This window comes from Centroberyx gerrardi, chromosome 4 (assembly GCF_048128805.1).
Source record: "Centroberyx gerrardi isolate f3 chromosome 4, fCenGer3.hap1.cur.20231027, whole genome shotgun sequence".
NCBI classification, from domain to species: Eukaryota; Metazoa; Chordata; class Actinopteri; order Beryciformes; family Berycidae; genus Centroberyx; species Centroberyx gerrardi.
Window position 1 is genome coordinate 21,073,874 of NC_136000.1, and position 18,424 is coordinate 21,092,297.

At 45.7% G+C, this 18,424-nt stretch overlaps 1 protein-coding gene across 1 annotated transcript in view; it reads right to left on the reverse strand.

The window, feature by feature from the left end:
- Positions 1-18,424, reverse strand: part of abtb2b (ankyrin repeat and BTB (POZ) domain containing 2b) — a 47,967-nt gene that overhangs the window by 8,999 nt on the left and 20,544 nt on the right. Inside the window, exons 2-3 of the mRNA XM_071895136.2 lie at positions 9,566-9,715; positions 5,122-5,332 (exon numbers count right to left, since the gene is read on the reverse strand). Coding sequence (XP_071751237.1) covers positions 5,122-5,332; positions 9,566-9,715 — 361 coding nt within the window. The remainder of the gene's footprint in view (positions 1-5,121; positions 5,333-9,565; positions 9,716-18,424) is intronic.

Here is an 18,424-nt window from a genome sequence, read left to right on the forward strand (position 1 = left end):
CACATACGCATCCATATGCACGTCGCAAACACCTTCGGCACATAAGCATGCACCATAAACCATTGTAGTGTGTGTGCTGTAGGGATTGCAGTTCTTGTTAATGAGCACTGGGACCCCTGCAGTGCCATTCATTCGCCTCACTGTGTTTACTTTAAGTCTGAGAAGCGCACAGCAGGTACCTGTGGTTTCCTACAGAACGGCTCTACATTCCCTCTCATTCATCTTCTCTTCTCTCCTAGACTTATTTGCATACTGTAGTTAGCCTCATTCATTTGTACAGTAATGCTGTTGTCTCCTCCATGGTATCTGCCAGTTTCAGAAAGCCAAATTTAAGACTTTTCAACAACTTTTTAATGCTACATGGAACTTCATTTAACACCAAAATAAAGAAACAAAGCTGGCAACACCAGACTATTTCTGAGAGAACATAGCTAATGAACTGTACTATGAACTATTCAAATATAAATGGGCACTCTAGGGAAATGGTCAATTCAATTCATTGTTCAATCCAATTGTGCCTAGTAAAGCAGATACAATGAAAAAAATAAACAAAACACATTTTGCATATTTTTCCACTAATCTAACCCTGTTCTGTATTAATTTGGAGTGGGCATGCAGTGCAAAAAAGTGCAAGTCATTGCATGGTGACAATGATAAGACCTCTGATAACTGCATTTAACATATTTTAATACTTTTTAAGGCCTTTAATGTAGTGATTTTGAAGTTATTTTCCTTCCTTCCTTTTTTCTCCTGAGTTCCTCAGACTTTTTAAGGGCCCACAGACACCCTGTCCTTTTCCACTGCTTCTATGTCAGATGGAGCTCCAGTAGTTTATCAATCAGTGATCAATGAGGAGGAGGGGCTCTGCTGTCACCCAGGCATGGCAGTTAACAAGCAGACAAGGGCCTGATGGGCTGCAGGGAGCGAAGGAAGAGGGGGGGAATGTGGAATGGGGCTGGTAGGTGGGGATAAGGAGGATTTGAGTGATGGTTGGGGAAATGATTAGGAGGCAGGGGCAGGGGTGCAGGAATGAAGATGGGGGTTGGGTGGCAGTTTGTGTCAGTTTGGGGACGGCAACATCGGTGTGGAGTGATAAGAACGCCGTGTTTCTGAAGAGAGGAGGGGCAGTCGGCTTGGGAATCAATGCTCAATCCTTCTTAATACGCTCCATTCGTCACGAGTTGGGGGAAATTGACGTGTGTGTTTGAGTGTGTGTCTGTGTCTGTATTCCCGATCGCTCCCTCCCAGGCAAACACCCGGCTACTTTACTGCATGCTTGCTTCCAGGCATGCACGCTATACTGGCACTTAGCCCAGAGTTAAAGCAGCTCCAATCAACCGTATCCAGCTCCCAGCCCTTTAACACTTAACGCTCATTGATCCATTAGAAAGCTTTTCTCTGTCTTTCACTATATCAATCAGCAATTTGCGGCCTGTGTTTTAGTGAGTAAAATAACATAAAAATCTCAACCCCTGCCTAATAAGCGAGGTAGTGTTCTCCTTTTATGGCCTGAAATAGCAGTTTAAACGGAATACTCTGAGCTGCAGTTTTATGGCAATTAACCTTTAATTGTGTGTGTGTGTGTGTGTGTGTGTGTGTGTGTGTGGGAGGGGGTGTACACACAAATGTGAATGCATGGCCAACAGCACTCATACATCATCTAAGCATGAGTGTTGTGTCATTTTGAGTGTGTGTGTGTTTGAATGTATGTGTTCACAAGTCAACTGAGGCCCTGTGTGTACACACCTTTGCCAGTGACCCACGACGGCAGATAGATGGAGCATGTCTGCACCATCACCCACACACTGCTCTGACCCCTATCCCTCCATCCATCTCTCTTCCTCTCCTTCACTCCCTCTCCCAGTCTCTGGCACCCCTACCCACCCCCCCCCCTCCCATCTGACCCCTGTGTCTGGGTCACACCCCTCAGCCTGAAACACACACCTCAGCTTCGCCTGGGAGTCAGTGCAACATCAAAGCCAGACGGCGGTTAAGACACTGAAACTAGATAGCGCCGCTGGCTCACCTACTGACCTGACCTACTAAGGCTACACACTGAGAACAGCGGGACGTAGACACACACACACACAGACATACATATACACACACTCCCACACATGTTCAAACGCAGACACGTGCACACACAAATGTTAAGCGTGATTCACGGCCCCTTTCTCTGAAAAAACACCTGGATGGTCATAAAATGATAGTCAGCTCAAATCGTGGTCAGGTGTGTTTGAACTGGGAACTCTGAACCTGTCCGGCCTGAAAAGCACGACCATTTCTCCCCAGGAGGCAACAGCACACATGCTACACCGGCCCCATATTGCCACCACGTCCTGAAGCCAATCTGGTTCAGTTCACCTTGGAACAAAACTTCAATCAGATCCTGAAGTAGACCCCATCATGGGCCGCTGAGGGTCAAGGTTAACCACTGATCCAGAGTCAGATTACTCCATTTGCAATCTCATAAAGGGTCCATAAGGGGGGATGTAACCATATCTGACCTTGTATCTGCGGTTAGGAGTAGCCTCAATCGGCTATTCCTTATCATAGTAACACATCTATCCATTAGTGCTCCCTTCCATCCGCTGAGGGAAGGAGAGGGGCTGGGGTGGTCTGCTCAGCAGAGTAGAGTTACCCATGATTTGGGAATGCTCATTTTTTGGTAAAGAGGGGAGGGATTTCACCATGAAGTAAGGCAGATTGGTTAAGAACTTTCAGCACTAACGAAAACTATTGTTTTTCTACACTGATTAACATGAGAAAACGACTAATACACAAATAAGCAGACACGCAAGCACCGGTGGTCGCCTTCCCACACTGCGCTCAAGCCAAATACTCCCATATAACATCATGACTGTGCTCAACTTAAGAGCCAGGTTTAAAACATCATAACAAAAAAGGGCGTCTCTCCTAGTCTTAGTCTCTGGATTTTTTGCAATAAGGCTCTCACCAGGATCTGTAATGCTTGATGTTGTGGGCCACACAGATCTGGTGGTTTGGGTCTCCACCAAAGATTTTATAAAGCTTTCAGTAGAGGGTGAGCCAGAGAGACGGAGAGGCCCGTTGAAGGAAAGAAGTCTGTATCATTACAAGGGCCTCACGCTGTAATCATTACCAGGTCGGCTCTGCTCTACTCTCCCACCTGGGTCTGCTCTCCATGCTAACGCACACAGACAACTCACACAGGCACACAGATAGGCATATAGGGAAATAAATAGACAGAAAGGCAAACCAATAGATTTTTGGGGAAAAAAAGTCAGACATAGAGTCGCAGATGTTCCAAAATGTACACAGCTACAGTGCAACCGGATGCTAAATCATTTCATCATGCACACATGACCCAGGATGATATACAGCCAACATCAAAAACATCTGAGGAAAAGGCTGAGAGGAGGATGGGGAGGAGAAGAGGGGTATGTGTTCGCTGCTCTGTTCTCTTTGATGCTAATGAGGAGCCCACCTTTGCTCACTCACACTGTGTCTGTTCATTATTAGACGTATGGGAGCCAGCTGGCACAGCGTGTATACGTATGCGTGTGTGTGAGAGTGTGTGTATGTGTGTGTGTGTAGGTAAGAGGAGACATGGATTTGGCTGCTATCATCGCAAAAACTTTCACATAAATATGATCGTCTCACAAACACTGCATTATAACCTAACAATCACAAACACATGCACTTAAAGAGGGTAAAACAGCAAGTGAGGAAAACACACACCCACACACACATTCAGCCAACGCACCACAACAAACTGAACACACACTTTAGCGGGAGCTGCATCCCATTTGTTTGGTTGAGTGCTACCTTTAGACAGGCCTCCATACATCACTTTAAAAAGTGTAATTAACCTTTACACATACGGGAGCACTTTCCACTGACATTTGTAACATATAGTTACTCTGGGAGTCACACACGTGTCTGGCTGTTTTTTTCTATGAGACAGGAACACAGAGGTGTGGGCGGCCTGCAAATACTCTTCTCACACCCACTCACAGACTCAAATTATAACTAAAAACAATATTGGCTTAACAAACACTTTCTTTCAGATTGCATGTATCTAACACATTTCCGTGAACTGCTGAATATCACCATTATGGGACCGCATATGTTATGTAACCCAGTGTTTTACGATGTTTTATCAGTTAATATTGGAAGAAAGGAACTAGTCAGTCATGACTCAGGTCTGAGTTACTCCCTGCCTTCTGTGGCAACCCTATAACATAAGCAGTGACGTCCGCAACAGATTACACTCAATCTTTTACAGCTGTTCCTCTAACAGTATGTACATTGTGGATTAGTCAAGCAAAAATGACCAAAAGGATCAGGTATTCTACTAAAACCAGAACATATTCATGAGAATAAAATATAAATGTTGCAACATTTTCCATGATACAAATGTTTCAGTGTTTCAATTGAATTAAGGCTGTCCAAATGTTTTCACCCAGACATCTCAGGACTGAGGAAAGACCAGAATTACCATAATCAGGCTACAAAGGCAACCCAAGGAGGATCTGAGGAGCCCCTAACAGAATTAAAGACCATTAGCACCTCCTAAAATCCCTCCTTCAATTAGGTCTTCAACCTAATTCGCACCTTAAAGGTGCAATTGACCCTTCCATCAGACTAACATTAACACCTGGAAGGTCCTCTCTACCTGTAATTTACCTACAGAAAATTAACACTTCAGTGACCACAGGGCAATAATGCTGTGAGGATCAGGAACAGAGTGAATGGCTGAGATAGGAAGATGGTCTGCAGAAGAGCTGTTCACGTGATTAGAACTTATTTGTTAATTTCAGAAGTTTTGTGTATTTGAGTTAGCGTATTGCTCGCAATGGCTCAACTACTGGCGATAATCACGTTTCTATCAAAGTCAACCTCATCAGCCAGATCAAATGTTTTTCTTCTAGGGATGTAATCAGGAAAACAAAACAAAGCAGAAAATAATGAGAGGAGAAGCAGGAAAACGGGAATGGTTCTAAGAAATGAATTTTCTGAAGGGAGTTGTGCATGAAAAAACAGAAAACCTGAAAAAAAAGCCTGTTTAAGATTAGATCTGTTGTTTCACTGCCTCTGATTCAGTTTAGAGAGCACCTAAAACTCTCTTGTAACTCCCACCTCTCCTTGCTGAGGGCCATGCGTGGAGGGTCCAAGTTGGGGTTCTCCATGGACTCCATTTGCGGGCAGCGCAGGAAGTAGTAGAGGGTGTGGAGGGCGTCCGGCGACCAGGACACGGGCTGCTGGGGACGGGCGTGGCGGGCTGGACTCAGCCCCGGGCGCACTGAGCTCAGGCGCTGCATGTGGTGCATCGCACGGGACACCAAGTCACCTGGAACAAAGACAGAGGGGGGATGGGAAAGGATTAGAGTTAGATGGATTTAGTCGATATTTGGTCTAATACACAAACACATGATGCTTGTACATTTCATTTGCTCAATTCAGTAATACTGTATCCTCGCTCAAAAGATCATTGGGGTGGTTTTCTCATACAAGGACAAGAGAAATGCCAAGTGTCACTGAAACTATGATGAGAGTTGTCAGTGCTCAGTATAAACCCTGAGGGCTCCCAATCCAACCGGATTTCCCTTTTTTCCCTCAACCATTTACATTCGGCCTCTCCTTACTCATTACTCTGCTCCCTCGATCCCTCTGTTTCTCTAGTGGTATATGCTATTAGCGGCGTCATTATCAGTAAGCATAGCCAGACGGCCAGTCTAAATAGCCATTCATCTTTAATCACTGAAAGAGTTAATGGGCTGACAGACGGGCTCAGACTGCAGCAGATCACAGGCTCTAATGAACCGTTCAGCTGGTTCTCTATTGACGCCCTTCAATCAGGGCCACAATAGTGGGTGTCAGTCAAATGGTGGCAGCAAAGTAAGTCTATGGTTATGTCTTATAACGAAATGTACAAAATTGTCTAGACTACCCGGCTGTGCTGTGAAACACATCTATCTATCTTCTACTGAGATAAATACATATCAGAGGATTCATCCACCCACACTCTGAGCTGAGCAGACAACCACATGTTGATACACTCATTTGGACAGAGACTTTTCACTGTGTTTACGGTATACGAAAGAATCAGACTATTGGCGCATACAAACATGGGGACAGACAGAGAGGCACACACACACACACACACACACACACACATACACACACACACACATACACACACAGGAGATAAGAGAGAGGGGGTAGGGCTGCCAGGAGTAGGGGATGTAGATAACATCCTAGTGCGTGACTGAGGGGGGCAGAGGAGAAGTGGAGAGGAGAGGCAAAATATCAGTCGTCACAGGGAGGAGACGTGGAGGAGGAGGGGGAGAGAGAGGCGGAGAGAGGGAGGGAGGGAGGCCAGGTCGAGTTTTGGATCGTGTAACGCTCATTTAGCATAATTACCCCTGGGTTAATTTCTAACCAGATTACTGTGAGTGGGAGGCTGTACGGGGGCCAAGGCTGGGGGAGCAGCAGTGTGTGTGTGTGTGTGTGTGTGTGTGTGTGTGCGTTAAGGGGTTTGGGGTACTTCAGGGGGGCAAGATGGGGGTAGCCCACCCCAAAACAGACCCCACTTAAAGCTGAAGGGGCTCCTTTGTGTTCCCACCAGCAGCAGCCCCTCCAGGAGGTCTCGCAGGAATTATTCTTGCCCAAGACGGAGAGCCTCTCCTCTGGCTTCCCGGCCCATATCGATGCCCCGAGGCTCCGCTGAGCTCCAGGGGTCGGGAGGATATGAAATACTACATTCTTAGATTCCAAGTTATATTGGAGTCCTCTTTCTCGGCCTGGGAGTCAATAAACTGTGCCACTCCTGTTTTTCCAAATACATCTCGACAAAGTGACTCACTTATAGGTGGAGGTAAAGCCTGAAAGATCATGAATCAGGACACTGGGGATAGATATAAATAAATGTAATGTTCCAAAGATTAAGGCCATTAGAAGAAGCCCACTGAGTAAATTCAACACAAACAGGGGTTTATATCTCTGCCTCTCTGCCCCTCTCTGCTAATGGTGCTGATAATCTTCACAGGCTTTACTGCGAAGCTCATTTTGTTTGGGTGAGTCTGGTCCAGATCTTTAATGTGTCTCTTAGTCATCGGGATCTCATACTCATAGTTTCCCACAGCTGATGGAAGACCACCGCAGCGCTACGACTGAAGCGCATTCAAATTCGGTCTGGTCTGAAGACAGCATTCGGGTGCAGTCGACGGGTTACACCACATTTCCAACGATTTTAGGTGTTTAGCTGAAATGTCAAGTTTCCTGCCATCCACTATCCCTCATATTTATGTATGCTGTGTGTGTACGTGTGTCTGGCCAGGCCCGGTCTACAGATCCAGCAGCTCAGTACAGATGCTCCTGTGTCTGCCGAGTCCCTTGGGCACAGATCAGAGTGCCAACGCCTCGGCGTGTTTTTGTTGTGTGTGTATCCTCGTGCTTGGGTTTGTGTGTATGTGTGTGTGTACATGCGCGAATGTGTATGTAGGCGTGATTGGGTCCGAAGGATGCCAGCCCTGCCCAGAGCGGCCCGGCTTCACACCGCCGGAGAGGCATGGCACAAAGAGAGCAGTGAGCGAGGGAGAGAAAGAGTGTGTCTGTGTTTGAGAGTGTGTGTGTGTGTGTGTACATTTTCTTAATGCCCCTCTAACGGTGGCGGTGTATGAACGTGGCCTTGTGCTGGATGAACAAATGGCAGAGTGTTAGCTCATTTGGAGGAGGAAACCTACCCCCCACCCCCCCCACCCCCTCACCAACACTAATCCCCCCCCCACACACACACACACACCTCACTCCTCACCTCTCTTACCTTTCCATCATTTCCCCTATCCCCTCTCACTCCACACGTCTTGACCCTGCTTTACCCGGCTACCCACCCCATCCTTAAACTTAATCCCTCACCTTTCCAACCTCCATCCATCCTCCACCTCTACCTCTACCACTCCTCCGTCTCTTTCTCTCTCCTTAATGATCCTGATTCCAGCTCTCCATCACTGCCAGCTCCATCAGCCCCTCCAGTTTAAACAAACCACAGATACAGTACAGTGTGTGTGTGTGTGTGTGTGTGTGTGTGTGTGTGTGTGTGTGTGTGCGTGCGTGCCTCCCTGCTTGCCAACTCGGGTCCATGCGTGTGAAATATGGACGCCAAAAACATGGACACTAAAAACTGATACTCTTTTCATTCCATATAACAAGAAATCCTTTCAATCTTTCAAATTCCAACGGCTGAAAAAAAAAGTCTTGAGAATCTCTCAACACACTACTCAACAGTTTTACTCTTCCCACCCATTAGTATAGACCCATAGATCTAAGTTAATTCTACACTAACTTTAGATAGTATAAAATAGATATAAATCTAACACCCACAACGGTCTGATATTCTTACATGGGACTGGTAAAAACAGGAATTCTGTTTTCACAAACTGTGTAATGCCAATCTGATGATTATATTCACACTTTCTCATAAAACAGATAGTTGTGGTCCTTACTTCTCATTGGCTGAGACACTTTTGTTAATGTTATAAGAGGTGTGACTTTAAAACTTGAGAGTTAAAGCTTTAAAATGATCAAAGATCCTGAAAGAAAGATCCTTTCTGTTTTAGTGGTACAGCTATGAGACATTGCGGCTTTCAAGGAAGCGGAGCCATCGTCAGCTCTACTGATCAGACACAGGCTCTTTCCGCTCTTTAACCCCGAGGTGGCTGGAGGCCATGGGACTATCCAGGGGAGACTGGTATGAGGCCCACTCTTCCTTGCCCTCTGATAAAACACACAGACAGGCCTAAGAAGCAGGAAAACAACAACTACAGAGTGAATCCAGGCTGCAGGGAGCAAAGATATAGCTCCATCCTGACTGACAGGAGACAGAAAAAAGTGTGAGAGGCCAAGACTTTTCCCATGCTGACTGACTGGTGAGAAAGATGCAGGGCACTGGATAGTTTGTGTTGACCTGATGCAGACTGATAGGTAGGCAGGCAGACAGACAGGCAGACAGACAAGGGACAGACAATATACAGGCAATCATTGAAAAGTGGCAAGTAACCAAGGCTGAGAAAAATAAATAAACAATCAGAAGCTTTATCACTTTATTCTCCAGGGCCAACAAAGTGTATAGATAAGCTCTTCCATTGAGACTAGCTTACACGAGAATAGTGTACATTAGGCCTCTTTCACAATGAGACACAAGATGACTTATCCTGAGGCAGACAGTGATAAAGAAGTATGTCTATTATCACTCTTTATCACATGGCTGTCTGCAATAACAGTCTTTTTGGCAGAGGGAAGACAAAATCTGCTTTCTGTCTTTGCAGAGCCAGTAAACAGGAGGGTCAAACACATGTTAGGAATGTGGACGGATGGTGAAAAAAATGTGTGACTATGAGTTTATCATCTCTTTGAATGTTGTACTGTATCTGTAATAACCTGATAAGACCGTTTATTGGATTTGGTAAGCTTTACTAAGCGGAGTGGTGAAAGAGCTCCGAGGAACATGGGAAACGCACGCGATCTGCTAACATAAAGTCGACCCAGGACCACACACACCACGCTACACCATGTCTATACTCACTGAGTTCAGAGATGCTGCCCACACAGGTAGCCAGCAAGGACTGTTCCAGGGTCCTCAGCTCCAGCTGGGCATAGGCATCCTCCCTGCTCTCCACAGCCGTCTGCTGGCCCTCTGTGTAGGGACTGAAGTGGGCCGGGAGAGACAGAACACCTAGGGAGACAAAGACAGAGAGAAGGAGATGTTTAGGATTCATTTATGACCAATTCAAACAAGTAATAACCCTCCGTAGCTTCTACAAACCGTTCATTCCCTGCTCCTATAGAAGGCAAGTCACTATTCCTGTCTGTATTTACACTGTGCGTTTGAAAGTCCTCCTGACATGTAACCCATCCCGCTGAGGGCAAATAAACACACAGAGGAACGTGAGGCCTGCTCTCGACACGTCCAGGAAAATAAACAGAGCACACAGCAAGATCAGGCTAATACAAACAACACACATGTACAGAGCATCGCATGCTTTTTTCCCTCTTTTTCAGAAAAAAAAGAGGAGAGGAAAGCACAGGCAGAGGCAGCACAACGAGGAATACCAAGGCAGACTGAGCTTATTGTAGGAATCCTGAAGAACTCTGAAGAGACTTTAGTCAAGCGATACAAACGGTAGATACATGATATGATATAGCTCCAGTGGAAGCTGATGTGGCTAAAGCATGTGGAAGAGTCAGTAAGGTCTGGGTTTGGTATGGGGGATCATAAATTGAGGATGTCACCACTCAGTTTTGTTGCAGAGACCCTCAGCAGAGCGGCGGAGAGGTCAGAGACCACCACCAGCCCAGACTCTGACCCAGCAACCCCTAATGTGACCTTTATTTACACTTGCACACCCACACACAAACAAATCCCGTTACCCAAGAAACCTGATATACTTTGTTCTTCTCAGACCAAAACAGGAGGGTGTAAGGGATAGTATCCCCTTATGTTAGCACTTATTAAAGGACAGCACTTATTACATTTTTAATTTTTCCGCCAATAAAGCCGCACGTTAAAATAGAATATACTGTAACACCAAATGACTGGGAGTGCCCTATCCAAATATGCAAAAGGTCCATCTTAACAGGCCATTTATTTTAATATTGAGTTGTAAAGCCTTATTTTTCACCAGGCAAACCAAACATTTTGCCAATGAGGTGAAATGATTTCACTCATTTCTAATGCAAATCAACTTTTTTCAAATCATGTGCCATTATATTGATACCAGTGGCGCGATCTGCCATTTTCCAGGATACTGTCAAGATATTGTCACTTGTTTGCTGCAACAAACTGCATCAGGAACAAGTGAGTATTCCACCCCATTTGGCAGTTTTTTTGCTTGTTTAAAGCAAAACAAGACTTCGTGGTTGAATATGAGACAAAATGAAGTGTTAAGATGGACATTTGTTGCAGTGTATACTACTTCCACTGCTGCAGCCATTCATATCACCAGGGTCAAACCAGGACATGTGTGGCATTTCCTCTTCAAATGGACCCTCTGGAGACACTTCAAACCCAACCCAGCCACCTCTAACAAGCTGTATGCGTAATGTAAAGGAGAAAAATAACATTTATTGTAATATCAGTCGAATTCAAATAAAATGGAAATGCATACTTATTAGTGCTTGTTTAGTTAGAGCAGATGTCAACAGCGAGACCATCTATCTCAACAGAGTATCACTTATCTCTCCCCACAGACTCAGATAACAGACAAATTACGATGACTTATGTAACGGCAAAACACTAGGTTTGCTCTTTTATTCTATATGACAGCCAGTTGTCAGACTAATTGCGGGCGAGAAGATAACGTCGCTCTTACATAACCCAGAGATGTCGTCCCGCTCTTTTAATGCTGCGCCCCCTCCCCTCCCCCCTGTGTTTGGTGTTCTACAGCTAAAATAGATGAAGGTTGGGACAAGTGATGGTGAGAACACAGAGTGCTGTTTCTGTGCCTTACAGCTATTCTCTGCCGGCTGAAAGCTCTGACACATTCATTAGCTTTCTCTGTATCCAGGAGCTTTATCTGGTTGTGTAAGGCCTAGGATCTGCTGTCAGCGAGGCCTGCTGAGTGGACAGCACTAGCTGGAAAGCTACCGTGCAGCTAGTTGTGTCCGGGTAAACATGGTTAGCTGCCCAAGGATTAACCTTTACTTTGGCTCCCGAACCAGAGGTGAGCTCTCTGCCAAGCCGGAGGAAATGAGCGAGAGATGGCTGAGGATGGAAAAGAGAAAATGGAAAAAGGAAAGATGATCAGTGCAGGTTTGTGATTTATGTACGAAGCCCTGAGGAAAAGAAAAGAGCCTCCTCCTCCTCTCCTATTCTCCTCTCTCTCTCTCTCTCTCTCTCTCTCTCTCTCTCTCTCTCCCCCCCTCTCCTTCTCTCTCCCAAATGCACGGGTTCCCATCCCCAAAATGACATTCCCATGTGCTTCCGGCAAGCGGTGTCCTCTCATTGGAATTTGTGAAGGATGTTGAAAAGAAAAACTGCTGATAGATGTAGAAAAAAAAAAAAAAAAAAAAAATCCCCATTATCTTACTCTGAGGTCCCTTCTTCTCAGTGGCCCTCAACGGGACGGGAGGAGAGCGCTGAAAAAAACGAGCGACCATAAAAAACCTGACTCTGGGACGGCACAGGAGAGACGGGGAATATTTCAAAACCAGTTAAACAGTAAACCTTTTCAGACGAAATACTGCCATGCCCGCAAACACATTTCTGCATCGTAAATTGCGGGAGATATGGCTAAACGTTTGCTTACAGTAAACAAGTCCTCTGCGGTTTCCAAAAGTCAACGTGATTTACATTTATAATGCAGGGTTTATGACCCAGAGTAAAGGCTCTATCTAATACAGCACATTGCCACAGACACACCGCTTTGTCATGCACACAAGCACGCACACACACACACACATACACACACACACACATATTGTGCTGGCCCAGTTCCTCCCGCAGTATTTCACAACAAAGGAAGGTTAATCTATAAGACAGGTACAGTGTTAGATCACATGCGCCGGGTGTGAACGTCATAAAATTTATATGACAGGCTGTATATCAACTGCTCTATAAAGACAGCGAGAGGGGGACATTATTGCTGAGAACAGGGTTTTTCAACTGAGAGGCATGGCATATAGCATATGATATGTTGACTTCCTAAAAACACAGCCGAGCAGAGAGGGAGAAAGTCACCTCACTCCGGAGGAGCGCTTCATAAATGAAAAACACATTGACAGAATTAAAGACATGCTCACTCTGGCAGAGTTAGGCTCCCTAAGGGAATCCAGTCCCACAAAGTGTGTAACTCCATCTCTCTCTCTTTCTCTTTCCCTCGCTCTTTCTCTCTCTCTCTCTCTTTCCCTCCCTCTCTCTCGCTCTTTCTCTGCAGCATCCGACTTGTATAATATGTGCTGACTCTCCATTCCAACACAATGGAAACGGCTGCCTCTAGCAGAGCGCTATGCTACACAAAGAACATGCACATCAGACAAACAAACTGTACACAAGCCCAAACACACACTCATACACACACTCACTCATGCCTGTTCATATATGCTTATACTATTCTAACACGTCACTCCAGGCAGTTTAAAGAATGATAATGAGGGCTACTCTTTCAGAGCTTGTGAATCATTCGTTAAAACACCCAAGAGCGCGGAAGCGTGGGTGAAGCCTCTGGAGCTGTAATTCCTTTAATGGACCTTGTCTGACTCTCTTTCTCTATATTATCCTCTGAAGGCCTTGAGTTCTCCTTTCACAGAAAAACAGAGGGGAGTTATTCATAACGACGGTTGCACACCCGACAAACCTCTCACTTTAACACAACATAACTTTCTCTGCCTATACTTTCCTGAACTGCCTCAGTGTGTATATGGTTTGGCCTAGTCAGTGACTATAGTGGCCTCCATGACAGTAGTAGTACATGTGAAGGGTCAGATGAGATGTAATGTGAATAGTTTATTCAGAAATGGTTTTATTTCAACTCATCACAGCGAGACTCCTAAGGTACAAGCCATTTTGAGAGGTTCTGTCTCATTAGCGTGGGAGAGGGTCTGTGAAAAATTGAATGTGTCAGCAAAAGGTGTGTGTATGTGTGTATGCGCATGTGCATGTGACTGTGCGCGTGCATGCGCAAATTAACATATTTATTCTCACTCCCTGTAGTGTGTGAATCACCCAGCACCGTCACATTGACGTTATTCCGGTCTTCAAGCTGTAGGTATTTGCATAAAATACATTTTAACGTTTCAAAATAGAAATCTAATAAGCCCCGGAAGACTAATTAAACCAGTGTAGTGAGTGAATCAGTTTAAAACTGTTCAGAATGCTTGCATAGCAACGCCTGAAGAGCAGCTCTATCCACCCTCTATGCTATATTTAGCAATGTAAGCCAGTTAAGAACTTTTTTGGAGTAAACAGCTGGTTCATTTCCAGCACACAGAAAACATCAGATTTGTACTATATCCTATTCTTAAGAAAACCAAACATGTCAAACTGGCACTGTGTTGATATTTCCTCAACTTTATTAAGCTCTTCCAGAATGTTTATATATTTAGCCTGCTTAAAATAGACATGCCTTGACTTTTAGAAAGCTGAGCTGAAATCTTTGGAAATGTTAATATAGTCTACCTTAAAAACAAACAAAAAAAAAAAACACTCCTTTCAATTCACTCTGCCTGCTTCTTTCAAAGTTCAAACATTCACACACCACCACACTCCCAGTAGTTCCCACAGTCCCACCCCACGCTGGCTTCACCGCTGAACCCCAGCCTGCGTCATTTGGGCCTGAGGTAGGTCCGCAGCCAACCAGGGCCTGTCCCCACCACCACCACTAATATCACCAGCACCAGCAGCTCCAACACTATATGCATCATTTTTCTCTGGCACTGAGAGACGCTGAGAGGCTGATGTGAGAAGGAGGAGGAGGAGGAGGAGAGAGGATTGAGGGTTGTGCAGATCTGGTGGAAGAAGAATGAGTCACGGAGAGGAGGGATAAGACTGAGGAGGGACTGGTGGGGGGGGGGGGGGGGGGAATATCTGAGAATGGGAAGAGGGCGAGGCAGGGGAAGACAAGTGGCACAAGGGATTCATTCTGTTGCGGCCATTACGGTTCCATTTCTGAGGTTGACCCTGCAAACGTCATGTGGGAATCCCAGCTACAAATCACAGCTGAAACTCACCGCAAAGCCCATAGCAGCCCCCGGCCCATCCGAGCTATCTCTCCAAGCCACTGCAGCTCCTCCACGCTCAGCCAAGCCATCACTCTCAATGATGTACATGACATATTGCTAACCCTAACACGGTCAGCAAAAGTGAAAAAATTAACCACGTTTTGTTATGCTAAAAGACATTTCACATTCACAAGGTCAGAACAAGTTGAGCAGTGAATTGAATGAACTCTTTTTGCAAAAATTGAAGGGAACGTAACTAGACATATTTTTTCTTTTCATGAGGAGAGATTCAGTCCCTGATCAGCACGTCTCTTTGTGTGTCGGTGTATTCTTTCATAGCGCTTTTCGTTTCATCTCTGTTCCCACCACCTCAGCCCTGATAAAAGCCCATTCCCGCTGCATAATTGGTCTGTGTGTGCCGATTTGTTTTGTCTACTGTGAAGAGAGTGTGTGAAAGACGGAAAGACGTGATCACAGGTTTGTCTTGCCTCTGTATGCTGTCAGTATGCTGATATATGAAGGGAAGACATGTGAATCTGGACACACACACACACACACACTCACTCACTCACTCACTCACTCACTCACTCACAAGTGGACACCTGCCTTGTCCCTGTTTAACAACCTCTTCATTCATGACAGGCTGGATGGATCAGAGAGCTGGGGGAAAAAAAAGGGGGCTTCAAAGCCACTTCCCCTGCCCAGAAAAGAGCTCTGATTCTGGGCCAGGAGGCTGGGCTCGTCCCTGTGTGGAGGCTGGAGGGTGGAGGGTCACACAATAGTACTGTGTTTGACACGGCCATTATTGGGTGTGTATTACCACCACCTCCTGATCTCCTCCTCTGTCTTTCATAGAGTATGTCTTTCACACAAGAGAGGACACACACACACATACACACACACGCACTCCTGCTTCATTTCATGACAATGGAATCCACAGGCCAGATGTGATCCTTCGCTCAGCCCTGGCCTCTTGTTTTCCACACTTAAAGGCTTAAAGACACCTGTTTTTCACACATGCAACCTCACACACACACACACACACAACCACATACTTCTCTCTGTTATTAGGGATTCGGTACCACACACACACACGCACGTCTTTTATCAGAGGCGCTGGGAAGGCTTTTAGAGAAGATAACACCAGTAAGACTGATGAACGAACTTTTGTCTGTGTGTGTGTGTGTGTGTGTGTGTGTGTGTGTGGGTGAGCTCTGCTAGACTAACTGTGGGGTTTCAGCATGCAGGGTTAAAAATATCCACATTTGCCTGCTTTGGCGGACCTCACGATCCTTATCTAAGCAGACTTCAAGTGGGACAGAGGGGCATTTAGAGAGTTCACGCGCTCTATTAGCACTCTGGCTAAAAATAATCACTCATTTGACATGTTCGCATCTGTTTTTCAAAATATGAACTGCCTCTGTGGAGTTGCGGGCAGACAGAGAAGCATTCATAAACTGAAGCTAGTCAGTTAAATTCACAGTCACTGGCCATTCATTGGAGTATTTGCATTAGTTTGAATGGAGATGTATCCGATCTATTTGAGCACAGTGAAATAAAAAGGCATCAAAAGCCACTGATCTCTCTCTCTCTGATTCTCTCGCTCTCGCACACACACACACACACACACACACATTCACGCCTGTTAGAGCCTGATAAATCACAGGCCATGATAGACGAGTGAAGTGCGGTCTGGTCGCTGTCCCCTGACACCTCTGGTGACCCCCAGCTGCTTGGGGTCACGGGTCAGAAGTCGCCCTCAGCTGGGGCTAAAAGAGGAAGTAACCTTATCAGTTGTGTAAAAGGGGGCTTCCCTGAGCCACTGAGTGAGAACACCCACTCACATCATTAATCACTGCAAGACACAGAGCTAAGGATGGAAAGGGAAGGAAAACTCCTATATTTGGTGAATGCGGATGAATCACATGCCGGGGTAAAACCTTAGGATTTCACACACGAGGCTTTTGCGTTTATTTGACCGCCGCGTTCAAGCTATTATCCTGAATTTTAATTTGGGATATGGATGAGACAACCAGTATCGCTTAAAACGGTCTGACGAAACCCTGAGGGGATCCGACTCGTGCAAATATAGTAGATGGTACTAACAATAGATCTTAAGACATAAATTTGGTTTGCAATTACAACCCGCCACCCCACCCCCAAGCAAACAGACACACACACACACACACACACACACACACACACTGACACACACACACACACACTGACACAAACAGAGGGAGAGAGAGGAATTAGGAGTGGTAGGACTTGGGAGGGCTGGCTTTGGTTTCCCACAGCCCTGAAAAATATCGCCATAAGCTTCTCTACACAACCAGCCCTAATCCTAAACATGACTTCAGCTTTCTCAACCCCTTCTCCTCTCTCTTCCTTCACCCTCCCCTCTTTCTTTCTTCTCTCTCTCTCTCTCTCTTTCTCTCATCATGTTTTATATTTTACATTCCAGGCCAACTGCGGTGCCTGTGGCTTTCTAGTCTCATTCAACATTCCACGCTTCCATATGCGACGCCGCCTCACATTACATAGCATATAGCGGAGGGACAGTGGAGCGGCACCACTGCATGACATAGTTTTATAAGTTTCACTGGCGTGTTGTACAGTACTGGGGCCTGGAAACACACTGTATAGAGGCTGGTTTTGTTTTTCCTTAATGACACAGGACTGCGGATATTACACACGCCACACACACACACCGCAAAAACACATGCACATAAACATGTAACCTCAAACCCGCCCGTTCCACCCTCTCATAATCGAATCAACTTTTATTATTGGGATGATGTCACCGTCCAAAACACTGCCAAGAGGTGAAGTGTTTGAAAAATAAAAACATTGGAACAGCTCTGGGGGCAAAACATAACGGTCACTATACTTGCGCTATGGTTCAATTTAGAGAACAATTCTCATTAGTGTCATTTTTAAGAGAAGACCCCCCCCCCCACCGCCCCGGCTCACTCTGACCATAGTAAAAGAAAGGAGCTTATTGGCTGGAACACATCAAGGCTGGCTGTTTTATTCGCCTGTTTTGAAAAGAAACAGTTAACCCTTTTAACCCTTTTAAGAACAAGCTGCCCTCTATTCAGCTCTACAACAAACAACACTATGGGCAGTGGGCAGGGCAAAGAAGCACAAAGTGTGTGTGTATGCATGTGCGTGTGTGTGTGTGTGTGCTAATTGCTCCCATTCAATCTGTGTGATCAGCTCATTTTCACTCAGCTGGAGCGTGCAGAGGCTGAACAGAGAGCCAGTCAGTTTGGACTGGCAGACAACACACTCATTGAGCAAAGGCCTGAGCCTGAACCCTCGACTCTCTCTCTCACACACACACACACACACACACACACACACACACAGAAAGATTCCCCTTTCCACTTCCCCATCCACTGTCCACTCCAGCTCTTGCAAAACACCTACATGTATCTAATCTATGAGCTCTCTCCACCCTCATCCAGTCTCTTTACCACCCTTGACACACATTCATTCCTACTTCCTGTGTTGCTCATTCCAGTTGGAGGTTCATATTCTAGTCAGTTGAGGGTAAATAGACCTGTGCAGTTTTCTATTAGAGGAAACTGCAGTAAAGTAAGAGGTTCATTGGCCAGCTGGCTGTTTGGATCTCTCTCACTTCTCTTTGTGAGCCAGATTCCTGCAAACACTTGTAACGTGCTTATCTCCTCTTCTCTTTCTCTGAGTCTGTAACGCCGAAGCC